This window comes from Bos indicus, chromosome 7 (assembly GCF_029378745.1).
Source record: "Bos indicus isolate NIAB-ARS_2022 breed Sahiwal x Tharparkar chromosome 7, NIAB-ARS_B.indTharparkar_mat_pri_1.0, whole genome shotgun sequence".
Lineage (NCBI taxonomy): Eukaryota > Metazoa > Chordata > Mammalia > Artiodactyla > Bovidae > Bos > Bos indicus.
This window is the reverse complement of record NC_091766.1, coordinates 16,796,422-16,822,821: the sequence shown is the minus strand read 5'-3', so window position 1 is coordinate 16,822,821 and position 26,400 is coordinate 16,796,422. Positions and strand designations below refer to the sequence as shown.

General features: G+C 48.6%; 1 protein-coding gene across 3 annotated transcripts; it reads right to left on the bottom strand.

Moving 5' to 3' along the window:
- Positions 1 to 3,575: 3,575 nt before the first annotated feature.
- On the bottom strand, positions 3,576 to 18,249 carry MARCHF2 (membrane associated ring-CH-type finger 2). Of its 3 annotated transcripts, none has more exons than XM_019964289.2 (6): positions 18,096 to 18,248; positions 13,958 to 14,026; positions 12,994 to 13,221; positions 8,490 to 8,685; positions 6,304 to 6,513; positions 3,576 to 4,196 (listed from the first exon to the last, which is right to left on the bottom strand). In XM_019964289.2, exons 3-6 carry the CDS (start codon positions 13,167 to 13,169, stop codon positions 4,041 to 4,043), a joined length of 738 nt encoding a protein of 245 aa, XP_019819848.1. In that variant the 5' UTR covers positions 13,170 to 13,221; positions 13,958 to 14,026; positions 18,096 to 18,248; the 3' UTR covers positions 3,576 to 4,040. The 3 variants fall into 3 exon arrangements, with proteins under 3 accessions (XP_019819848.1, XP_019819847.2, XP_019819849.1); XM_019964288.2 differs by lacking the exon at positions 18,096 to 18,248 and adding an exon at positions 17,970 to 17,988; XM_019964290.2 differs by lacking the exon at positions 13,958 to 14,026 and having other exon boundaries at positions 18,096 to 18,249.
- Between the last annotated feature and the right edge of the window lie 8,151 nt (positions 18,250 to 26,400).

The following is a 26,400-nucleotide window of genomic DNA, read 5'->3' as shown; positions in this document are numbered from 1 at the left end:
AATATTCAGGACTGATTTCCTTTTGGATTGACTGGCTTGATCTCCTTGCAGTCCAAGGGACTCTCAAGAGTCTTATCCAACACCACAGTTCAAAAGCATCAATTCTACAGTGCTCAGCTTTCTTTATAGCCCAACTCTCACATCCATACATGACTACTAGAAAAACCATAGCTTTGACTAGACAGATCTCTGTCAGCAAAGTAATGTCTCTGTTTTTTAATATGCTATCTAGGTTGGTCATAGCTTTTCTTCCAAGGAGCAAGTGTCTTTTAATTTTATGGCTGCAGTCACCATCTGCAATGATTTTGGAGCCCAAGAAAATAAAGTCTGTCACTGATTCCATTGTTTCCCCATGTATTTGCCATGAAGTGATGGGTCCGGATGCTGTGATTTTAGTTTTTAAGCTAAGTTTTAAGCCAACTTTTTCACTTTCCTGTTTCACTTTCATCAAGAGGCTCTTTAGTTCTCCTTTGCTTTCTGCCATAAGGGTAGTGTCATCTGTGTATCTGAGGTTATTGATATTTCTCCCGGCAATCTTGATTCTAGCTTCTGCTTCATCCAGCCCGGCTTTTCACATGATGTACTCTGCATATAAGTTAAATAAGCAGGGTGACAATATACAACTTTGACATGCTCCTTTCCTGATTTGGAACCAGTCTGTTGTTTCATGTCCAGTTCTAACTGTTGCGTCTTGACCTGCATATAGATTTCTCAGGAGGCAGGTAAGGCAGGTATACCCATCTCTTTAAGAATTTTCCAGTTTGTTGTGATCCACACAAAGGCTTTGGCATAGTCAATAAAGCAGAAGTAGATGTTTTTCTGGAATTCTCTTGCTTTTTCTATGATCCAGCGGATGTTGGCAATTTGATCTCTGGTTCCTCTGCCTTTCCTAAATCCAGCTTAAACATCTGGAAGTTCTCAGTTCACGTACTGTTGAAGCCTGGCTTGGAGAATTTTGAGCATTACTTTGCTAGTGTGTGTGAGATGAGTGCAATTGTCCCAATCCCAAGCACTTCTCAAACTTCTTGTCTCAGAATTCCTTTCTCTCCCCCATCTGCAAGCCCCTCCTCCTCTCATCTTGGCCCCTCACCGCCTTACCCTTGCCCCTCCCACTCAGAAATCTCTGATCTACTAAAATCCACCCTGCATACCAACCCTTCTCTGCTGGCCCCACTGGAATCTATCTCAGTTTAACGTCTTCTCCCTTCGACCTCTCTGACCAGAGTGGCCCTTGAACCAGAGGAAGCCTCACAAATCTCTGAATTCCCTTGTCCAGCAGGGCTCAGAGATGGCAGAGGAAGGTGACAGCAATCTGTCAGAATCATGGAGAGGAGTTCGAACACAAAGCACTGGGGACAAGAAGCCACTTCTCCTCTGATCCCTTCTCCCAAAGTGGGTGTGACTGGAGATCAGCCACAAGCCAGACCCAGGGAGAAGACAAACTCTCCACTATAGGCTGGTGGATGTAACCCCACCCTGACCAAGTTCCTGGGTTTTGTCATCGCCTGGGCTATTAATTCTTTCACACTTTGCTGTAACTGATGCTTTACTGTCTTTAAAAGAAGGATGTTTGAGGAATTCCCTGGAAGTCTGGTGGTTAGGACTCGGCGCTTTCACTGTCAGGGCCTGGGTTCAATTCCTGATCAAGGGCCTAAGATCCTGCAAGCCTCACAGCTTGGCCAAAAAAAAAAAAAAACAAGAATGATAAAAAAGATGTTTTAAAATGTTGCTTAAAGAAAAAAAGATGTTGCTTTACCTCACAGCCCATATGAGGAAGACCTGAATTTGATCTCTGGGTTGGGAAGATCTCCTGGAGGAGGGCGTAGCAACCCACTCCAGTATTCTCGCCTGGAGAATCCCCATGGACAGAAGTGCCTGGTGGATTACAGTCCATGGGGTCACAAAGAATCGGGCACAGTTGAGCAACTAAGCACAGCACAGCACACAGCCCATATTGAAAGCTTGCTATAAATAGCTTATTGTAAAGAACAAGAGATGATGCTATTAAAGTACACATGCAGTCGTAGGCTCTGCCAAAGGCTCTAAGACTTGCTCTCTCTTTGCTAGAGTTAAGAGTCATGAAAGACAGCCTAGCACCAAACTACAATTTTCTCTTTGATGTCATGGAAAGTATTGGAAGAGGTTTGCAAGGGAAACAGCTTTCTCTCTTCACGATAGCATACCCTGGGGCCTCTTTACATCATCCAAAGGGCACCACATTCTAAAGCTGGCCTGAGGGGGTGGGTGCCAGTCCTATGTAGAGGGAGACGCTACAGAAGCAAGAAAGGCCCCAAATGACGCCAGTTAATGCCTGAGGGTGAGCCTGTTTCCGCAGATGCCTCCACGTGATGCTCATCTTTCTAACTGCCTCTCTCCTACCCCTCTGCCCCTCAGTCACAGGGCTCCATGCATAACCCATCTGCCATGCTGCTCCTCCTACATGCCTCTCAGGTGCCAGCTTCCAAGGCTCCACCCCTGCATCCCAGCTGGCCTCCCCGGGGCAGAGGGAACTTTACTTTTAGGGCATGCGTGCTCAGTCACAGTCATGTCCAGCTGTTTGTGACCCCATGAACAGCACCATGCCAGGCTTCCCTGTCCTTCATTATCTCCCAGAGTTTGCTCAAACTCATGTCCATCGAGTCGGTGATGCCAACAATCTCATCCTCTGTTACCCCCTTCTTCTGCCCTCAATCTTTCCCAGCATCAGGGTCTTTTCCAATATTCGTGCCCAAAACAACAGAATAGCCAGATGCTGTGCTAGGCCCACTGGGGATGTGCAAACTCAGGTGAAGGACCCTATGGTGGTTTTGAGCCTCAGTTTGCCCATCTGCAAAATGGGACTCATAAGGGACCCCCCCCCCCCCGCCCACAGAACCCACTTTCAGGGGGGTGCTCTGAGTATTCAATGTGGCCTGAAGCAAAGAACTATCAAGTGTAAAAAGCTCAGAAGTTTCCTCAGGAAGCAGGTGCTGTAGTTAGAATGACCATGTTCAGCTTCTTTACCTGGGTCCTCCTCAAGGAGAAACACAGAGGCCAGCACAGGGGCCATGCAGACCCCAGGGTCAACCCCCAATTCCACTTCCTGGAGTTGTTATAGTGGAATTCTAAGGAATTCCACTTCTTTAGACAAAGGCTGCCTTGTTCTAGGCCTCAGTCTTCTTGTCTGTAAAATGGGGTTAATAGCCATTCCTTCTGCTGATAATGGTAGAGGGGGTTAAAGGGCAGATGTCTGCTGAGGTTTAGAACTGGGCCACATTCGGGGTGACCCTCCAGAAGTGTGGATGTTACGTTAGTGAGTGCGAAGGGTCTAGCATGGTATCTAACCCACGGGAAATACACAGGAAGTGAAACCTATTCTTCTCATGTATATTTATTTTAAATCATTTACTACGTAGCCCTGCTACCTCCTTGTCCCTGGAAAACTCAGACACTGCTTCTAGCCCTGCATTTCACAATGGATCCCTCAAACCAGTTGGGAGCATCTGCTGTTGCCACTGTTACCTCTGGGTAGTCCCTGACCCCCCTCGGTCCCAGGCCCTCCCTTTGAGGTCTCAGAAATGTGACTGACAAGTCCGTTTTGTCCAGCAAGGGGCTCCTTTTATTCATTCGGGCGGGGGGGAGTGTTCTGAAATGTGGTGCAACGTTATAAAGTCAAGGGTGCCTGGAAAGCGAGCCTGCCAGGTGCAGGAAAGTGCAAGAAGCCTGCAGAGCCTCCTGGCCCGATGGGCACTCAAGACTTGCCTCTGGCTGCGACTGGTGGCCCAGGAGGGGCCAGAGAGACTTCAGAATGAGATCAGGGTGCCCGCTCCATCCGGAGCTTGGGACCACATCTGTCTGTTCATCATCCTCGTGTACAAGAGTGTGCAAAATCAATCTGAAAACAGCTTCACTCAGGAATCACAGAATCGGCTCCTCCGCTCGGCATCTCTTGGCCTGAGAAGCGCTCTGGCCGTGCAGCAAGGGTCAGGCAGTTTCTGTCTTTCTGAACACCAGGGCATTGCCAGCTGCCTCCAGCCCAGGCAGCAAGGCCGGCCCGGCCTTCACACGGGTGTCTCCTCAGCCACCTTCTTCAAGAGTCCGGCCGCCAGTGGGGAGTGCTGGCTGCCCTCGGAGCCATCAGCCTGCATCTTCAGGCGCACTTTCTGGTTGGTCCTTCTCCACTCGGAGTACAGCTGGCAATGGTAGCGGAATGAGACCTGCAGGGCAGGGTGGACATGAGCGGGAGGGCCAGTGGCTGGAAAACTAGCGCCCCTGGGGCCTCTGCCCTGACCCAGATCAGCACCAGGCCCCTGCTTCCAGAGGCAGCGGCAGCATCAAAGCGGTTCTCACATGGACAGAGCACATACACCCACTCACTCGCCCAGGGACCCTCCCCAGCAGCACTGAGGGCCCTGCCAAGGGTGTGTGTGTGTGTGTGTGTGTGTGTGTAGAGGGGGTGGTCCCTTTCTGTTTCTCAGAAGGTGGCAGTGAAGTGATACAGCCCCTTGCGTGCATGCATGCTAAGTCGCTTCAGCCATGTCTGACTCTGCGACCCTATGGATGGTAGCCTGCCAAGCTCCTCTGTCCATGGGATTCTCCAGGCAATAATACTGGAGTGGGTTGTTGTGCCCTCCTCCAGGGGATCTTTCCGACTCAGGGATCGAATCTGTGTCTCTTGAGACTCCTGCATTTGCAGGTGGTGGATTCTTTACCACTAAGCACCACCTGGGAAGCCCATTAGACTATTAGTCAGCTCCAAAAAGAAATGAGCTATCAAGCTGTGAAAAGACATGGAGGAATCTTAAATGCATACGGCTGAATGAAAGAAGCCAATCTGAAGAGGCTACAGGGAATTCCCTGGTGGTCCAGTGGTTAGTTAGGACTCGGCACTTTCACTAAAAAGACCACTTACTGCGAGATTCCACCTCTATGACATTTTTAAGGAAAGGCAAAACTATGGAGACAGTAACAAGATCAGTGGTTTTCCAGGGATCAGAGAGGGAGGAGGGATGAATAAACAGAGCACAGCATTTTTAGGGTGGTGAAAACACTCTGTATGATCCCATAGTGGGAGATACGTGTCTTTATACGGTGGTCTAAACCCACAAATTGTTCCACACCAAGACTGAACCCTTGATGTAAACTGTGGCCTTGGGTGATGATGCGTCAGTGTTGGTTCATCGATTAATGAACTTGCCGCTCTGGTGCCACGTTGACCGTGGGGGAGGCTGGGCAGGTGTCAGGGAGGATTTTGGAGAACTCTGTACTTCCCGCTCCATTTTGCTGTTAAACCTTGAACTGCTCTAATGAATCAAATCTGTTTAAAAAAAAATTTTTTTTCCCCCAGTAAATGTCAGTGGTTCCTACTCTTTGACCAAGGAAGTTCCAAGAAACATTTGCACGGGTGGCACCCAAAGCACTGTTTATAACAGCAAATAAAGGAGAAGGAAAAAAAAATTGGAATAATCCCTGTGTCCATCAAAAGAGATTAGTTAAATAAATATAGCACACCCACACAATGAAGGACTGTTGGGTGACTGCCTTTTTTTTTTTAAAAGGATGTTAGCAAAGTGAAAACAAGCAGACTGCAAAGCAGAACCTATGATGCATCCTACTTGTATTAAGAAATCTGCGTGGTGGGTGCACTGGCAAATAATTCTTGAGGAGGGGGCACCCCCATAGCTGTGGTTCTATCTGCGGGACCTTCCCCCCCGAGTGAGGGTTCTCATGCCTCCAGATCCCAGGGACAACACCCCTACCACACTCACTCTCTCCCAACCCCAGTCACCTTTTCTCTCAGTCTCTTTATTTTTTATTTTCTGGCTGCACCACATGGCCTGTGGGACCTTAGTTCCCTGACCGGGGATCAAACCAAGTCCCCTGCACTGGCAGCCTTAACCACTGGACTGCCAGGAAGTCTCTCTTAGTCTCTTGATCGTCCTCTCTGTCTCTCTCATTCTTCTGCCTTTTCTCCCACAGTCTTTCCAGTGGCTCTCTGCCTCTCTCCCTTCCCCTTGCCCCCAAAACCCAGACAGTCCAGTCTTAACAGGACTCGTGGCTAGTGGGGCCTGCACTCAGCTGAAGTGATCCTGTGATCTTGCATTCCTCGGGCAGAAGCCTCACACTTGGCTCCTGGGACCTCAAACCGGCCCGGAATCTGGAGCTCCATGAGATGCTGGGAGTTGCTTCCACCCCACGGTCCAGCCACAAGCCCAGGCAGGCAGAGTGCCGCCCTGTCCCCCACCCCAGCTCCATCCAAGTCACTGCCCAAGCCCCTGACCTGTCTGCTCCCAGATGCCTGCTGTCTGGCTGGCAGCCACTCACCAGCGTCCAGAGGACATAGATGGTGAAGAGGGCGATGGTGAGGGCGATCAGCCCCAAGGCCTCCAGATGGCTGTGGAGCCGGAGGTGGTCCTGGGCCCCTCGCAGGCACAGCCAGCCTGAGATAGCGGCCAGTGGCGTGATGAACAGGAAGCACACCACGTCACAGCACAGCGTCCGCTTCTCTGTCCGAGGCCCGGGATCCTTCAGCCACTGCGGGGAAGGAGGGAGGGGGAGCCGGTGAGAGGGACCACCACACACCGCCCTGCTACGAGCCTATGCCAGGGGATGGGGCATCAGGGCCCTCTCTGCAGACACCCATCTTCATCACTGTTCCTGCAGGACCCTACTTCTGCCTTGCCTCCTACAATCCTTTCTTTCTTTCAGATACTTACTGAGATGATGACAGGACAGGCCTGGGTAGGTGCAGGGCATTTCTGCCCCTGGTTTTGTTTTTTTTGCCACATCACAAGGCTTGCAGGATTTTAGTTCCCCGACCAGGGATAGAACCTGCACCTCCTGCAGTGGAAGCTCAGTCGTGTCTGACTCTCTGTGATCCCATGGACTGTAGCCCACCAGGCTCCTCTGTCCATGGGATTCACCAGGCAAGAATACTGGAGCCGGTTGCTGTTTCCTCCTCCAGGGGATTTTCCCGACCCAGAGATAGAAACTGCATCTCTTGCATCTCCTGCACTGGCAGGCAGATTTATTTATTTTTTTTTACCACTAAGCCACCTGGGAGGCCCTAGATGAAGAGTGGAGTTAACCACTGGACTGCCAACGAAGTCCCATGCCTATTTTACAGATGGGAGAAACAGAGGGCATAGAGGGGCTGACTCCTTTGTGCAAACTCACATGGCTAGTGATCTACAAAGCCAGAACTGGAGCCCAGGAAGTCTTGCCTCAGGGTCTGTGTGTCCTTGGCTGCTATGGTACACTGCCTGCCACAGATGATGGGTGGTAGGAATCCCTGCCTGCGGCTTCCCTGCTGGTTGGGGGAGAGAGGAAATGACTGAACGATCAGGGTGGGGACTGCTATGCTGAAGAGGTAAGGCTGCTGCTGCTGCTGCTGCTGCTGCTGCTGCTAAGTCGCTTCAGTCGTGTCCGACTCTGTGCGACCCAAGACAGCAGCCCACCAGGCTCCCCCGTCCCTGGGATTCTCCAGGCAAGAACACTGGAGTGGGTTGCCATTTCCTTCTCCAATGCAGGAAAGTGAAATGTGAAAGTGAAGTTGCTCAGTCGTGTCCAACTCTTAGCGACCCCATGGACTGAAGCCTACCAGGCTCCTCCATCCAAGGGATTTTCCAGGCAAGAGTACTGGAGTGGGGTGCCATGGCTGCAGAGACCCAATTGAGCAGAAGGAACCTCATGAGGAATGGGGGAGATGTGCTCCAGGCTGCAGAAACAGCATGTGCAAAGGCCCTGGGGTGGGAGCATGTGTTCCACACAATGGGTAGTGGGGAGAGGGTGAGCTGTGTGGACAGGCCGGCTTGCCCTCCCACTGTTCTCTTAAGAGTAGGTCCTAGGCGGGCCAGGGGCTCTTCCAGGAGCCCCCACCTCAGCTCAGTGACATCACCCCTTGTAGTTCTCAGATGCCCCATGCCAAGCTAGGCTGGGCATGGAGGAGTCTGGAGGGCACCCTGGTGAGCAGCAACTGCTCTGGGAAGCCGTGTGGCTCCCACCACACTTGGAAATACCTTGTGTCGACCCCAACCCACTGCACTCAAGCTGAGCTCTCGGGATTGGCCCACAAAGTCCCCCGGCCAGGTCACCACCCCTCCTTCAGGGCCACTGTCCTCCTCCTTTAACTCCCTTCTCTCCAACCACGTGGGCTTGACCAAGGACACCAAGCTCCTCCTCAAAGGAGGCCTCAGGGCCTTTACACCTGCTGTGCCCCCTGCCAGGACTGTCCTTCCCCAGGTTGGGGCTCCTCATTCCTCAGGTCTCAGCTCTAGGGTCACCTGAAGTAACCAAAACAGGGAAGGGGCACAGGACCTGTCAGATCTGGAACCTCAGGCCCAGTTCCCACCCCCATCAGCAGAAGTGGCCCCAGGGAGAGGAGAGAGGGTCCTCCCTCTAGAGAAGCCGCTTCCCCAGCCCACTAGGATCCTCCAAGGCCATTTCCTCCTTCGGCCCCATGTCTGCCTTCCTCCCTTCTCCCAACTCCGGCCTCTGGCTCCCAAGCGTACCTCTGTGAGAGATCGGGACCGCTTCTCCACTGCAAACTCTGTATGGCACAGCTCGCAGTAGCTGGTGTTGGATGAGGAAAGCCACCTCTCCAGACAGCTCTTGTGCACAGCGCCCAGCGTGCCACTGCACCCACATGGAGACAGTAGGCTCTCCCCATTTGCCCCCTCATGGCAGATCCGGCAGAAGGGACCATCGCTAGACACAGAGATGGGACACATGAGTAATGGTTGAGCCTCCTGCCTGCTCCTGCTTCACTCTGCCCTGGATCGTAAGCTCAGTGCTGCCCCTATATACTGCTTTTTGGCAAACCCCTATTCATCCCTCAATGCCCAGCTCCAAATGTCCTTTTCTCTTGGAAAGCCTTCCCAGACTCCCACAGGTGGAGTGATGTGCTCCCTCCCCAGGGTTCCTGCAGCATCGTTTTAGGCCCAGGGTGGGCATCACTTGTACCTGCCTGCCCAGTGTCTGCTCCTCCTTCTATACCACCACTCTAACTGTGTTGGGCAACTGCCCCAATCTCAAGAGGACACCCCTGATGACCCCAGGCCTGACCAATCAAAACATCACACATCTCTGGTCACAGAGGCTGACTCAGGGAAGGGCACATGTGATGCAGAGCCACTGGAATTGATTTCTGAAACTCTTCTTTTTTTCTTCTAAACTCCAGAACTACAGGCAGCATGGCTGATGTAAGTCTGGAGCTGCTGGCAGCAGCTCGGGCTCCACCTGGAGTCTGCAAATGATGCTAAAACAGAGGATCACGGAGCCCAAAGGTAGGGAGAGGCAGATTCCCAAGAACATCATCAGAAGCACCAGATCCAGCCACACCTGAAGGCCATGCCACCGGAGAAACCTGTGCATCCCAGAAGAGCTCCTGGGCTCCTCCACTCTAGTGAAGCTGGGAAAACAGACATAAAAAGGCATCTACAGGAAGCCATTTCCCATTTCAGGGAAGTCTCTGCCCCAGCATGGTCTCAGGGGATTCTGGGTCCTTCCTGGGGCAGTTCAAGAGACCAAGGGCATGGCCTTAGTGGGCCCAGAGGCTGTCCAGCACATGAGTCATTGTTTTCCAGACATTTCTGCCCAGAAAGTGGATTGCAGGAACACATGAAGAAAGTGGAGCAGGAGAGCTGTTTTCCAGACAACACTGCCAGTTTCCCCTAGGAAACTTTCTCTCCTTTTCTCAGTGTCCCTGCTGTGGGGGTGGGGCCCAGCTGCTTTGAAACCCAGGAGCTGAGAGCTGACCCCTCAGGTCTGCTTTCTGGCCCTTGGTCCTATGCGTGGGGTGATGCTTTCTCCTCCGACATCAAAAGGGCCTGCCCAGCTCCCCTGTGCTCCCACACCCTGATCCCATGTTCCCGACACACATTCAGTGAACAGGAAAGACATCCCTGCTCTAGGAGCCAAGCCAGAAAGTGGAAGCAATGAGGACCAGGAGAGCGAGTTACGTTGGTTTGGGGGGTTTGTCCCGGGGAACCCTACGTAGGAGGTTCAAGTTCAGAGAAAATGAAATATGGGTAAGCAAAGCACACACTGACTATGATGGAGCTATGATCAGGTCCCACACACCATTCAAAGGGCAACATGGGGGTTAATCTGTTTCGTTCTCACAGGGAGCCTGGGAGGAAGGTGCTGTTATTGCCCCCATTTCACAGATGTGGAAACTGAGGTATTGAGAGGTTGACTTGGTTGTGCCAAGTCACACTGGATTTGAACCCAGGAAGTCGCTCCAAGGCCTGTGAACCCGGAACCACTAGGTTGCCTGCCCCCAGAAGTAGGGCAAGAGAAGTGGGCTCTACTGTTTGAAATTCTGGCAGGAAAATCATTCAGAGGAAACAGGAGAGGAGAAAATGGGACGGGAGAGTGGGTGAGACATCCACAGGCCGCTGTCGGGCTGCCCGGTGCAGGCTCCACAGAAGAGAGATGTGAACAAGAAAGGAAATGGAAGCCATGCCCAGTGACGCTGGCAGGTATCCAGTTCTCTCCAGGCCTCGGCTTCCGCAGGTATCAAAAGGGAGGGTGGGGCAAGGTGCCCCATGGGAACCCCATGGAGGGAGAAGTCCTCCCCACCCCCATGCTGGCAGCTCTGGCTGGGAACCCCCTAGGCCTGCCAAGGATCCCCTCACTCCCAGGCTGGGTCATGTGGCACAGACACCTTCCTGACTCAAGGGGTCTGATGGAGATGCATACAGAAAAACCAAGACCCTGGAAGAAGCCCAGAAGGAGCCCTCCAGTCTCACTGGGCTCAGGCAAGGCAAAGACCTGTAAGGGGCCCAGCACTGGGCTCCCTCCACAACACGGCAAGGCTTCCGTCTGCTTCTCTGTATGTCTGAATGAAAAGTTTATGAATTAATTCTGACACCTGCTACCCATGTGGATGAACCTTGAGGGCGTGACACTCTGTGAAAGAAGCCGGTCACAAAAGGACAGACTGGCGAATTCCACTTCTGCAAGTTTTCTAGAGGGAAGTCAGATCCAGAGACAGAAAGTAGGAATGGTGTGGGGCCCCTGGGCTGAGGAAGGGGGAGGGGGAGTGAGTGTTTTAGTGAAGACAGAGTGCAAGATCAAAAGAGTTATGGGAGGGACTTCCCTGGTGGTCCAGTGGTTAAGAATCTGCCTTGCAATGCAGAGTACATGGGTTCGATTCCTGGTCAGGAAACTAAAATTTCACATGCTTCAGGGCAATTAAGCCAGTGTGCCGCAACTACTGAGCCTGTGTGCTCCAGAGCCCGCACGCTACAGCTGGAGAGTCTGTGACCCACAGTGAAGATCCCAAGTGCTGCAACGAAGACCTGACAGGGCCAAATAAATAAATATTAAAAAAAGAAAGTCGTGGGGCTGAATGATGGTGATGGTTACACAACACCATGAATGCACTTAAAGCCACTGAACAGTACACTTTCAAGTGGCCAAAAAGGTAAATTGTACGTTATATCTTAACCATAAAAAAACTAGAAGGAAAAGTTTATGAATTTGATGATCTGAAGGAAACATCATGGTAATACATTAGACTTGAAAAACTGGTGGCTAGCTTAAATCTTCAGAGAAGGCAATGGCACCCCACTCCAGTATTCTTGCCTGGAAAATCCCATGGACGGAGGAGCCTGGCAGGCAGCAGTCCATGGGGTCGATAGAGTCAGACATGACTGAGCGACTTCACTTTCACTTTTCACTTTCATGCATTGGAGAAAGAAATGGCAACCCACTCCAGTGTTCTTGCCTGGAGAATCCCAGGGACGGGGAAGCCTGGTTGGCTGCCGTCTATGAGGTCGCACAGAGTCGGACACGACTGAAGCGACTTAGCAGCAGCAGCAGCAGCTTAAATCTTAATGAGTTAAGGCAGATTTAAATTGGCGTGGGGTTTCCTTGGGCTTCCCGGGTGGCGCTAGTGGTAAAGAACCCGCCTGCCAACGCAGGAAACATAAGAGACCAGGGTTCCATCCCTGGGTTGGGAAGAATCCTTGGAGGAGGGCACGCCACCCCACTTCAGTATTCTTGCCTAGAGAATCCCACGGACAGAAGAGCCTGGCAGGCTACAGTCCATGGAGTTGCAGAGTCGGACACGACTAAAGCTACTTAGCATGCACACATGGGGCTTCCTTAAATCTCTTTCCCTTGATGATAAGTTGGTGAACCAAGCAGATTCAGCTCACACATGTGTCTGGAAGATTGGCACCGAGGTTTAAGTACATTAATCGAAAACTTTGCATGCTCAGTCGCTTCAGTTGTGTTCGACCCCGTGGACTGTAGCCCGCCAGGCTCCTCTGTCCGTGGGATTTTTCAGGCAAGAATACTGGAGTGGGGTGCCATTTTCTCCTCCAGGGGATCTTCCCAACCCAGAGATCGAACCTGTGGCTCCTGATTATTTACCACTGAGCCACCAGGGAAGCATTATGAGGTGGCAAAGCCCCTTGTGAGCAATATATGGGGACCATGGCCATGCACTTTCAGAACCACTCAGCAAGAAGGTGCCCCAGGTTAGAGATACAGGGGAGCAGCAACTGTTGCCAGTCCTACATGGAGAGAGGCTCCCATCCCACGTGGGCACCAAGCCCAGGTACCTTGAGGCCACAACCAGCACTACCAGCTACTTCCTTGTGCGGCCTCCCCAAGATGTGAACTACTCACCAACATCAGATCTCCGAATTTCACCCAGTAATCTGGAGTTTCAGCTTTTCCTGAAGAATCTGACCTGTCTACCCAGTTTCCATGTGGTGATTACTCACTGGGCCCCTTTCGCTGATTTATTTGCCTACCTGGCCCCTCTAGGTGGTGAATTTTTCTTTTCTTTTTTTTTGGCTGCACCACTTGGCATGTGGGATTTTAGTTCCCCAACCAGTGATGGAACCCACGACCCCTGTGGTGAAAACGTGGAGTCTTAACCATTGGACTGCCAGGGATGTCCCAGGTGGTTGGATTTCTGACTGCAGGCGGGGCTGGGAATTAACTGGGCTGGAGAGTGAAGCAAGTGAAAGCATCAATTCCTGCTCGGTCACCACTCACCTTGGTGTCTCCAAGGCCCGGATGACAGTCGAGAGGAGCCGGCCATCTCTTGAAGTCACCTGGGCCACATACTGGGGTGGTCCGAGGCCTGTGGCCTCCACGACCTTGGAGAAGGCAGGGCTGTCGGAGCAGTCACACAGGGAGCCGGGGAGGTGACAACAGTCACCCGTCGTCATGGCCACAGGGCGCCCTGTGTCCTCAGGGCCCAAGGCCCATGGTCCCAGGAGCCTGGGGAGAGGCCGGCCGGAGGATCAAGAGCAAGGTTAGCAAACCACACACAGCACAGAGCCAGCTCTCTGAGCTGTGGTTGAACAATCTCTAAGATGGGCCTTTGGAGGGGGGGCTATGAGGATTCAGTCAGGTCACACATGCAACTCAGGCCAGGCCTGGCGCATCTCAGGGGCCTGGCTATATTCTCTCTGGCTCTCCTAAGAAAGGCCAGCCTGGTCTGGCCCACAAAGCATGCAGGACATCACCTTTCCAGCCTGGATAGCAGTGGCTAACAGTGACTGAATACCATCTGTGTGGTAGGCCCAGTGCACCGTGCTCTCTAGGGCCAGAACTATCCCTGCCAAAATCATGGAGAAACTGTTCCCCGTGGACTGGATTCCCAGGGTTGGACTCAGAGAGAATAAGCCTGCCATGGAGTGGGCTGGAACTGAGCTACAAACTTGGCCCAAATGACCAGGATGGTGAGTCATTTTGACCCTGCTGGTTCATGGCTTCTTGTGGGCTCTGAGTTTCTTGATAATTCAGGCTATCGAGGAAGTGGTAGTCCAGAATGGGGTAGTGTCTGTCCCCACCCAGAAGAGCAACCACTTAGAGCAGTGCCTCTGTCCCCAAGGAGAGGCCATGGGAGATAGCCAGAGCCTCAGGCAGCAAGCTGAAGTCTGCTCTGGTGGCGAGGGTGGGGACTGACTTCAGCAGGATTCCATCCCCCTACCTCCCCACCCCAGGGTCTGACCTGTCAGCAGGAACCCTTGGCAAGCTCCTCTTCCATCCCAGAACCAACCAGCAAGGCTTGTGTGTTTCCCTGTGAGAATTTCAGGAAAGGGACTGAGGCCTCCGGAAGCCAATAAAGGTGCCCCAGAGATTAGGATTTCCATCCCAAACTTATCTCACCCTCCACCATCTGCCCCCAGGAACTGTGGTCCAGAGACCCCAGAAACACTCACCGAGGTACCCCTCCACACACACAAGTGTTTTTTACCCACCCTTGCTAGTCAAACTCTGAGATCCAAAGAGGGGCGGAGGGAAGCAGTGCAAGTCACTGGCTAACTTTGTGTACCAGGACAGTCTCCTGTGGATCAACAATCTCTGAACAGCTCAGCCAGAAGCACTCTGGGCCCAACAGGCCCTTCTGAGCCTCCTAAGTGGGGCCACACAGTCAGCCAGATAAGCAAGTGTCAGCCCAGAGGCAGGAGGAGCCTTCGAGGAAGGCTGCATGACCAAGATAACACCCACAGGCCAGTGGCCAGGCTGCCACGTCGTGCACACTGCTGTCCCTCCCAAGTGAGGCCAGCAGGGAAGTTGCTGGGCTACCCAAGGGAAAGGCTGCAGAGGGGACTCCACGCCTCTTGCCCCTCCAAGGATTGGCCTTCACATTTCTGCAAGTAATTGGGCGTCCCAAGACACATCACAGCTCCTATGCATTAAGTTCTACCATTTCTTTTATTGTCAGAGGAAAAGCAATAACAGAACCAAAACAACACTGGTAAAATCTGCTCATGCAAGGCTTGCAAATCAACCAAATGATGCTAGCAGCTACTGCAAAATAAACTCATGGTTGCCGGGGGAAGGGATAGTTAGGGATAGTGGGAAGGTCATGTACACACTGCTATATTTAAAATGGATAACTGACAAGGACATTTCGTAGAGCACAGGGAACTCTGCTCAATGTTATGTGTCTGCTCTGATGAGAGAAATTCTGTTACTTTCATGTAATTCTCAGAGGGAAACACACAAGCCTTATTGGCTGGTTCTGGGATTGGGCGGGGTGGGGGGGGGGCAGTGTTGGAATGGATACATATATATGTATGGCTGAGTCCCTTCCCTGTTCACCTGAAACTACCACAACATTGTTAATCGGCTATACCCTAGTACAAAACAAAAAGTTTGGGAAAAAAATAATAGTGGCTACTGTAAGTAACTGGTAGGACATCCCCAGTGGTCTAGTGGCTAAGATTCTGGGCTCCCAATGCTGGCGGACCAGGTTGGATCCCTGGTCAGGGAACTAGATCCCACAAACCTTGACTAGAGATCCTACATGCTGCAACTAAGACCCAGCTCAGCGACAGCATGGACTGTAGCCTGCCAGGCTCCTCTGTCCATAGAATTCTCCAGGCAAGAAAACTAGAGTGGGTTACCATTCCCTTTCCAGAGGATCCTCCCTACCCAGAGATTAAACCCAGGTCTCCTGCCTTGCAGGCGGATTCTCTACCATCTGAGCCACCGGGCAAGCCTAATATATATATATAAAAATATATATATATATATATATATTTAAAATGTACCTAACCTCAGTGCTATATTTAAAATGGATAACCAACAAAGGTCTATTATATAACACATAGAACTCTGCTCAGTGTTACGTGCCAGCTTGGATGGGAGGGCGGTTTGAGGGGAGAATGGAAACATGTGTATGTATGGCTGAGTTCCTTTGCTGTTTACCTGAAACTATCACAATGTTGTTAATTGGCTATACCCCAATACAAAATGGTGTAAGAAACAATAAAAATTAAAAAAAAGAAAAGGTACCTACTACAAGCCAGGCACTGTGCTGAGTTTATTGAACTCCAATAGTTGTTATAAATGTTCCTTCAAAGGTCACCTCCCCAGCAAGGCCTTCCGTGATCACTTGGGTTGAAGTGCTACTCATGTCCACATTATTGCCCTCACAGATGTGTCCCTCTCTGAAATGCTCTTATTTCTTTTTCTTTTTTTTTTTTTGCCCACATGGTGAGGCTTGTAGGATCTTAGTTCCTTGACCAGGGATTGAACCTAGGCCCTCAGCAATGAGAACACAGAGTCCCAACCACTGCACCACCAGGGAGGTCCCTTTAATGTTCTTATTTCTTCATCTGCTGTTTAAACCACATCTGTCTTCCACTATCAGTCATCTCCAGCGCCTGATCCAACGTCTGGTACACAGTTCCTGCATTAATTCCTCAGCCCCTCTTCTGTGTAAGAGCAGGGTGGGAGAGCCAGTCCCTTGATCTCCAGACCCTGGTTTGCCAGCACCCAAGATGGGAACCAGAAATCTTCAGAGGCTGGAGATCTGTGCAAAGCACAGAGGCTTGGGCTCAGGAGAGGCCAGTCTCGAGCCTGGATACAAGGGTAGGGTGGCTGCAGGCTGGACTCAGCTCTGGGGCTGCTGGGAGGGGTGACTAAGCCAACGCCTCCAGCAAACTTGGCCCAGTGCCCAGGAGATGGATTTCACTGAATCTTCACAACAAACCTATGATGGAAGTCCAATAACTATCCCCATTTGACAGTTGAGGAGGCTCAGAGAGGGGCAGTTACTTGCCCAAGATCACACAGCTAAGTTGGGACAGTGCAGGATTTGAACTTAGTCCAGTGAGTGGGTCTGGGACCCAAGAGATCTGGGTTCTTTTAAGTCCTGACTCTGGTGCTGATGCTGTGTATCCTGGGACAAGTCACTTGGCTTCTCTGGGCCTCATTCTCCTCTTTTGTCAAATAAGTTGATGAAGCTAGTGCACTGTGTCTGCTGAAGGGCTTCATAAGAAGAAGGGTCAATTCAGGCTCAATTCCTCCAGCAAAGCTTGTCCTTGGCTAGGCTTGTCTGGGGTGGCACGGGGGCACCACAACATTTTGAACAGCTTCTTTTTTCTGAGGGCAGGAAACTGAGGGAAGAAGAGTCAGATGGCCCTAATTCCCCCACAGTGTTGTCTCAGTTCAGTTGCTTCACTCCCTGGGCCTCAGTTTTCTCTTTTGTATAACGGGGGGTTGCAATGAGACCCAGCTCATATATGCATAAGCATGAATAAGTTGATAAATTTTAGCTCTTATGATAATTATTGTCCTCAGCTTACAGACAGCTGTTGGGAGGGTCTGATAATACAAGGCACAGTCAGTGCCTGGCACACACTAAGCACTCAACAAATGCTCAGTTATTTTTTTTTAGGATAAATGTGTAGTCTGTGAAATGCATTCATTCCTCTTCACTTAGCAAAGAGAAGCTCCTGTGTGCCCTTCAGCACTTGCATAACCCTGCACTGGAGGCCAGACTCTAATCCCAGCTCTGATCTTTACTCACTATGTAGCCCTGGTTGAAAAGCTGGCCCTCTCTGAGCCTTGACTTCCTCAGCTGTATAGCAGAGAGGGGCTTCCCTGGTGGCTCATTGGTAAAGAATCCACCTGCCAATGCAGGAGATGTGGGTTCGATTCCTAGGTCAGGAAGATCCCCTGGAGAAGGAAATGGCAACCCACTCCAGTATTCTTGCCTGGGAAATCCCATGGACAGAGGAACCTGGTGGGCTACACTCCATGGGGTCGCAAAAGAGTCAGACACGACTTGGTCACTAAACAACAGCAACACAGCAGGGAACATTTCTTCCCTTGAAGTACTTGAAGTATCAAGTACTTCCACTTGATATTGTCACTAAAGGATTAAATGGACTAAACCTATAAATTCTGGCTGTCCTGTTTTGAGCACCCACTAACAGCCAGGCTCTCTGCTAAGCAAATGCCTGGGTCATCATCTTGACTATTTTCCTGGCAGAGCCCCTCTGAGGAGGAGGTTGGGGAAGGTGACTGGTCACTTATTGACCGCCTACTATACGCAGGGCGCTTTCTTCGTCTGCACCTCCTTAATCTTCACAACAGCCCCGTTAGGTTGGTCCTGGGATGACCTAGTTTCACAGATGGGGAAAGTGAGGCTCAGAGAGGCACCTACTGTGCGCCAGCCCCCCGGAGACCTCCTGCCTTCTACAAAGACGGAAACTGAGAACACCTACTTGCTGGGAAGGCTGAGGCCGACGGTCCGAGCCTGGCCGTCCTTCAGGGGGCCGGGCTCGGGCCTCGAACTCTGGGCCATGCAGCAGAACGGCACCCCTCCACCCCAACCTCCCGCCCGTGCCCACCTGATCCGCGGCCGGGCCGGGCGGCCGCGCAGGCCCCTCCGCTCGCCCCGGCCCTGGTCCCGGCCCGGCCGGTCCCGTCAGCGCCGCTAGCTCCGCTCTGGCCGGTACCTGCGTCTGGACACCGCCCGCCGAGCCGACGGTGTCACGGACCAATGGCGACCACCTCTCGCCTACACTGGCCAATTGTCATGGATGTCCCGCCCTGGAAGGCGGGGCCACAGGCGACGGGGACGTTCTGGGCCGCACAGGCCCGGCGGCGCCGCAGCTACTGACTCCGCCCCTGCCGCGTCCTGGCTCCGCCCCAACCTCGATCCCGCCCCCCGATCCCCGACCCCGCCCTATCTCGACTCGGGGCACGAGCGGGGCAGGTGGCGCCACCTGCAGACGACCAGTTAATAAATTAAACCGTTACCGAATTCAACGTGACACCAGCAGAGGGATTTGTGTTCCTCACCTCCCTTAAGCGTCTCATCAATTCTGGCGGCGGGATGAACCATCTGATCACATTTCACAGAGAGGAAACAGAAACCTAGAGAGGTTAGGGGGCCGTGGAAGAGCCTAAAGCCATCATTTATTCATCATTCATTTTCATTCATATATACAACAAATTAATTGATTAGATGTAATAAACATCAATATGAGCCAGGCACTGTGCTAGGCGCTGTGGACACAATGTTTAATATGGTAAATAGTGCTGCCCTCACGGATCGCAGTGTAGGGGGTGAAGTAGACGTTAAACAGTCAGTAATGTAATTATTAATTGCAAAGGTGATAAATTGTAGCGAGCGAGAGAGGCATATCACGGAATATTTGGAAAGTTCAAAAGTAATTCCCTAAAGAAGCAATTGAACTGACACTGTCACATGCAAAGTGTCTGAGGTGGGATGGAGAATTTCCTTAATACTCCTTTCTTCCCCTGCCTTTATTGAGTATGTAGATCCAGCTTAGTCACCTTAGTCAAATTCTTTCGTGTTGTACTGGCTTATATTTTTAAAAAATGGAATTATAAATCATATAGGTTACCTATAGAGGGAAGTAGAATAGAAAGGACAAAATAGAAGCTACACTTTTTAATTTTTTTTTTTTTTTTTTTTACTTTTTGGCTGGACTGATTCCTCACCAGGAATCTGAATCTGTGACCTGCATTAGAAGTGTGGAGCCTTAACCACTGGAGCACCAGGGAGGTCCCAGAAGCTAGGCTTTTAAAACTGTACCTTGTTTTATACATTCAACTTTACAACCATGTAGATATTTTATATAACTTTAAAACAAAATTTTAAATGTAAGATATCTAAAAAACAAAACTGAAATAAAATGAATTAACCTGTATATCCAATTGGTGACAAAATAACCCAGAGATGAACTCCTAGTGACTTTAAAACACCAGAATTTGACTGTCCATACTCAATATAGTGATGGTGGTGGTGGTGGAGATAAAATGGTTATTCTGAGCTTGTTGCACACTTAGTCTGGGATAAAGCAAAGGAGTGATTATGTCAGTATCAAGAACTGGGTTTTTCATAGGGAGTGAAGGAGGCACAGATGTAAGATTGATCACATTAAAGGAAAAAAAAAAAACACCTGTGGTCTTGAATTTGGAGTATCACGATACATTTCGTCTTTATAAAAAGCAAACATTTGCTGCCTGTGTCCACTGAAAAGCCTGCAACAAGCATCCCACAGTCCCAGTTGTGCTCAGTCGTGTCCGACTCTTTGTGACTCCATGGACTGTAGCCCGCCAGGCTCCTCTGTCCGTGGAATTTTCCAGGTAAGAATGCTGGAGTGGGTTGCCATTTCCTTCTCCAGGGGATCTTCCTCACCCAGGGATCAAACCCACGTCTCCTGCATAGGCAGGTGGATTTTTTTTTTCTTTTTACCACCGAACCACTTCGGAAGCCCCCATAAGCCCAGACAGTGGTCTCTAAATACCATTTCCATTTGAAAGAGGCTAGGAATATTGAAGAAAACAACAGACTGAGTCAGGAGCAGGAAATGTACAGATGAACATGGCACATCTTTAAATACCAGAAAGGGAGTTATCAAAGACATTACCTACTAACATAATGTCAATGGGAACCAATTAGCAGCTTCCATTGGCCACAAATTAGACTATTTCACCTTCAATAAAGATCATGATCGCAGATCAAAATGAAGCAAATGTTCAACTTTATGCACTTGGGTTTTTAATTTTTTTGTTCTAAAATAATGTCAAATTGATGAAAAAGTTGCAGAAATAATGCACAGAACTCCCATAAACCTTTTGCCCAGATTCCTCAATTGTTAACGTTTCTGAATCCTTTGAGTATAAAATAGATATATGGTGTCTCATTAACCCTTAATGCTTCAGTGTTTATTTCTTTTTTAAAATTAATTATCTTGGGCCATGCTCTGTCTTTGTTGCTGTACTCAAGCTTTCTCTGGCTGCGGCAAGCAGGAGCTGTTCTCTAGTTGTCGTGCACCAGCTTCTCATGGCAGTGGCTTCTTTTGTTGCGGAGCACAGGCTCTAGACTCATGGGCTTCAATAGTTGCAGCACACAGGCACAGCAGTTGTGGCACACAGGCTTAGTTGTCCCTTTGAGAGTGGGATCTTCTCAGACCAGGGATGGGACTCATGTCCCCTGCATTGGCAGGTGGACTCTTAACAACTGGACCACCAGGGAAGTCCCAGGGCTTATTTCTTAAGTAAAGTACATTCTTCTACATAATTATAGTATTATCTTCAAAATCAGAAAATTAATATTGATCCAGTATCACCAGGTAGTTCCCAAATCCCATTCAAAGTTTCAATAAAGTTCTTTAAAGCTCCAGACTCCATTCTAGGATCACCTGTTATATTTTGCTGTGTAATTCAGTCTCCTGCAGTCTGGAACAATTCCTCATCCTTTCCTTGTCTTTCATGACCTTGATATATATATATATTTTTACATATGTCCATTTATTGATTGCTGGGAATACAGCTTATTGAGAATACATTGACATGCATTTGAGGGGAGAAATTAACCAAACCTGAAAGGAAGCCATTCAATAAGCCTGAGAGTTAATAAGGTAGGAGAGATCAGATCTAAAGACACAATGTGTGGGGTGACTCCAACAACCACGGAGTCATCCTTAAGATGCCAACTGCAAATACTTGGGGAACGTCTCTGTTCTGAATTACTTTGGAACTACCAGGAAAGAGAGAAGATCACCTCGCCTCTTTAGTTTAATACGAGAAGGAAAGCTGTTCACTGATGTGCCAAAAAACAAAAAACTTGCTGTCACTTCGAACTGTTTTAAGGCAATTCCATTTTTACAAATTCTTCCACACCAATTTGTATGCTTTAGATTTATAAGCAGCTATGAGACTTAGGAAAGATTCACAACTGATGCAAAAGACTGTAGCCATATCATACCAGTATCTGCTGATTCATGCTCTGTTTTAATACTAGCAGATTTTTACAGCATACTGTTAATTTTTCCCCAAGGTGTTGAACTCATTGATATGATAAAGTGATATAAATTCAAAGAATTCCAGTTACACTTAAAAGGACAGAGAGATTAAATTACTGGAATGTCTCAGATCATAATTTAAAATTATTTAATGATATATGTGGTACATACGACATAAAGATTTTCATCTAAAGGTGGATAAAGCACTGAGACATACTCCTAACTGCAGAGCTACATGCCACAGAGTTTCTCCCAAACTTTTTAATGGGTATTTTTTTCTTAAGATGATAACATCAATGTTACTTGATATTCGAAATGGTTTGAACTGCTTTCTGTGGTAGCAGGAATAAAAAAGAGAAAACAGAAACAGACATACCCCAGCCCAGTGGAATGAAAAAAAAAAGGTGGGGAGAAGATTTTGGCTTTTTTTTTTTTTAAGAGGCAGTCTGTTCCTTCCATGAACCGTGTTCTTTTTCCTTAAAGCTCTGGGGGTGGCGGGGGCGGGGAACCGGTCATGGCTTGCAGCGCTGAACAAACCGAGGGGACAAGCGCACATCTTGGATGTGATATCTGTCCAGAATCCAATGACCTTGATATTTTTGAAGATTACTGGCTAGTTACTTTGTAGAAAGCCTCTCAATTTGCATTTCTCTAATATTTCATCAGGGACAGAAACCACCGAAATGATACTGTGTTCCCAGTGCGTGTATCAGGAGGCAGACAATGTTACATACACACACAGACATATATAAATTATTTTTCATATTGTTTTCCCTTATAGGTTATTACAAAATATTGAGCAGAGCTCCCTGTGCTATACAGTAAATTCTCCTTTGTTTATCTATTTTATATATGGAGTGAGTGAAGTGTAAGTCGCTCCGCCGTGTCTGACTCTTTTCAATCCCATGAACTATACAGTCCATGGAATTCTCCAGGCCAGAATACTGGAGTGGGTAGCTGTTCCCTTCCCCAGGGGATCTTCCCAATCCAGGGACTGAGCCCAGGTCTCCTGCATTGCAGGCAGATTCTTTGCCAGCTGAGCCACCAGGGAAGCCTAGTAGTGTGTATATGTTAATTGCAACCCGTCCCTCAACCCACCAGTCATTTTTGAAGGCTACTTGGGAACCAACTCAAAATCTTAAAAATTATGAACCTTGAAAATTGACAGGCAAATAGAGAATTAATTATTTACACTGGCTTATACCATCTGTGGGGCTTCCCAAGTGGCACTACTGGTAAAGAACCTGTCTGCCTTTGATGCTTGGGTCGGGAAGATGCCCTGGAGGAGGAAATGGTAACCCACTCCAGTATCCTTGCTGAAGAATTCCACGGACAGAGGAGCCTGGTGGGCTATTGTCCATAAGGTCACGAAGAGTCAGACATGACTGAAGCAACTTAGCATGAACACACACATACCATCTGTAGCTCCAGGTAACCACATAGATGAAGGGAAATTTCTCTTTACATATGTATTTCAAAAGTAAATAAAGAAGAGGAAGGGGATATATGTATATTTAATAGCTTATTCACATTGTTGAACAGAAGAAACTTTACAAACAGCATTTAAAGGAATCAGAATAATTTTTCTCCAATAAGAAAAATAAATAAAAATGAAAAAGGAAATAATTTTAGAAAAGAAAAAAGAGTAAATGAAGAAGGATAGGATTTGAAAATAAACAACAGTTATCATTTTGTAACTCTTAATAGATTATGAATCTAGGTCATGCTTCTCACCAGCTGCTACCACCATGAATGAGAAACGCACTGACATTACCTGCCACCTTGGGTTACATACACAATATTACCTACGAAGTGTCCACTCCTAAATGCAATCAACCTCTAGATCCAGCTATTCATTTACATCGTTGGAAGGACTGATGCTGAAGCTGAAGCTCCAGTACTTTGGCTACCTGATGGGAAGAGTCGACTCATTGGAAAAGACCCTGACACTGGGAAAGACTGAAGGCAGGAGGAGAACGGGGCGACAGAGGATGAGCTGGTTAGATAGCATCATTGACCCAATGGACATGAGTGTGAGCAAACTCCAGGAGATGGTGGAGGACAGAGAAACCTGGCAAGTTGCAGTCCATGGAATCACAAAGAGTTGGACACCACTTGCCACTGAACATTCATTTACAGGAAATTTGGGGGACAGTGGGACACATTAATGCCACCCTGTGTCCACAGAGACAGAAAGCAGATTAATGATTGCCAGAGGCTGAGGGATGGAGAGAGGAGGAGGGAGTAACTGCTTAATGGGTTCTGGGTTTCTTTTTGGAGTGGTAGAAAACTTCTGGATTAAATAGTGGTAAAGGTTGCCCAACATTTTGAATATCCTAAAATCCACCAAATGTATTTTTGAAACAGTTCTTAAGTGGTGAGTTTTATGTTATGAGAATTTTGTCTGCAATTTTTAAAAAGCAAAAAGATACTCTAGGGATGCCATAAACAAGAAACTACAATACAATTGACCCACTTATTTAACAGAAAAAAAGGGGGGATATTGGGAGATTGGGATTTACATACACACAGTACTATACATAAAAGAGATAATAAGAACCTACTGTATAGCAGAGGAAACTCTGCTCAATACTCTGTAATGACCTATATGGGAAAAGAATGTAAAACAGGGTGGATATATGTTGAATGTGTATAATAACTGGCTCACTTCACTGTACAGCAAAAACTAATACAATATTGTAAATCAACTGTACTCCAATAAAAATTTTAAAAATAGGGACTTTCCTGGTGGTCCAGTGCAGAGGATACAGGTTTGATCCCTGGTCCGGGAAGGTCCCAGGTGCCATGGAGCAACTGAGCCTATGCGCCACAGCTACTGAGCCTGCCTGCTGCAACCACTGAAGCCCATGCACTTAGAGCCTGGGCTCCACAACAAGAGAAAAATCAGGTTATCCCCTGATAACCACAACTAGAGAAAAATCTGTGCACAGCAACAAAGACCCAGTGCAGACCAAGATAAATACATAAAATTTAAAAATTAAAGAAAAATAGAAAATAAAAAGTTTAATGGCAAAAAAAAAAAAAAAAAGGCAAGAAAACAAAGGGATCAGAGGGGGAGAATGTGTACATTAAAAGCGATCAAAGAGAAGTGTCAACCAATTGGAGCCAGTGGACCGTGAGTCACATAAATCATTAACAAATTATAAGACAATCAGGAAAAGCAAACACTAGCTCTTTGGTAATATTAGGGAATTACTGCTCATTTCTTTAGGTGGGATGATAGTATTGAGGTGATGTTTTTAAAAGCCTGTATTTTAGATAAACACACAGAAATATTGATAGCGAGAGCATGTTGGGGATTTGCAAACAGGAGATTAGGGTGAAATTAGATGGGTTGAAGTTGGGTGGTGGGCTGATGGGGATTCATTAAACTAGTCTGTCCACTTTTATGTGTTAAATTTTTCCATAAATTAAAAAAAAAATTTGGTATGCTTCTTCCCAGCCTTTTATCTGGGCATCTTCTCCATTTATTAGGGCTTTCTGGCTTATGGTTGCTGCTGCTGCTAAGTCACTTCAGTCGTGTCCGACTCTGTACGACCCCATAGACGGCAGCCCACCAGGCTCCCCTGTCCCTGGGATTCTCCAGGCAAGAACACCGTAGTGGGTTGCCATTTCCTTCTCCAATGTGTGAAAGTGAAAAGTGAAAGTGAAGTTGCTCAGTCGTGTCCGACCCTTAGCGACCCCATGGACTGCAGCCTACCAGGCTCCTCTGTCCATGGGATTTTCCAGGCAAGAGTACTGGAGTGGGGTGCCAGTGCCTTCTCCTCTGGCTTATGGTAGACACTCACTAAACATTGGGTAAAGCCCCACAGCTTAGCAGCTATAAACCCAGCTCCAAAGTTGAAATCTGCTCACTTCTTACTAATCGTGGGACCCTTGGGGTGTCACTTCTGTTCCCCATCTCTAAATTGGGGCTATTAAGTTATGCCTACCTCCTAGGCCTACTGTAAATAGTATATAAATGAGATGTAAAAGACTTATTTTTTGTGTGTGGTATCATGTTCTTTTACATATCAGTTTATTTAGGTTAACACAATTCCACAAAAAATTAAACACAGAATTACCATGTGGTTCAGCAATTCCACTTCTAAATATGTGTGTGTGTGTGTATCAGTCACTCAGTCATGTTTGATTCTTTGCAACCCCATGGACCGTACTTGCCAGGCTCCTCCGTCCCTGGGGTTTTCCAGGCAAGAATACTGGAGTGGGTAGCCATTTCCTTCTTCAGGGGATCTTCCCAACCCAGGTCTCCCACACTGCAGATTCCTTACCATCTGAGCCACCAGGGAACTTCTCTGGGTATACATTCAAAAGAAATGAAAGCCGGAAGTCAGATATTTGTACCACTGTGTTCATAGCAGCATGATCCACAAGTGCCAAAAGATGGAAGCAACCCAAGTGCCCATCCACAGAAAAATGGAATATCCATACAGCCTTAAACGGGAAGGAGAGTCTGACAGCTGCTACAACGTGGATGATGTGATGGACGTGATGCTCAGTGAAAAGAGCCTGTCACAAATGAGGATTCCACTTATAGGAGGTCCCTGCTGCTGTTGCTAAGTCACTTCAGTTGTGTCCGACTCTGTGTGACTCCATAGACAGCAGCCCACCAGGCTCCCCCGTCCCTGGGATTCTCCAGGCAAGAACACTGGAGTGGGAGGTGCGAGAGGAGTTAATTTCACAGAGACAGAAAGTTGAATGGTGGCTGGCAGGGGCTGGAGGAGGGAGAAAGAGGAGTTAGAGTTTAGTGGAGACAGAGTTTGAGTTTTGTAGGGTGAAGTTTTGGAGATGGATGGTGGTGATGGTTGGACAACAATATGATACTTAATGTTGCTGAACCATATACTTAAATGGT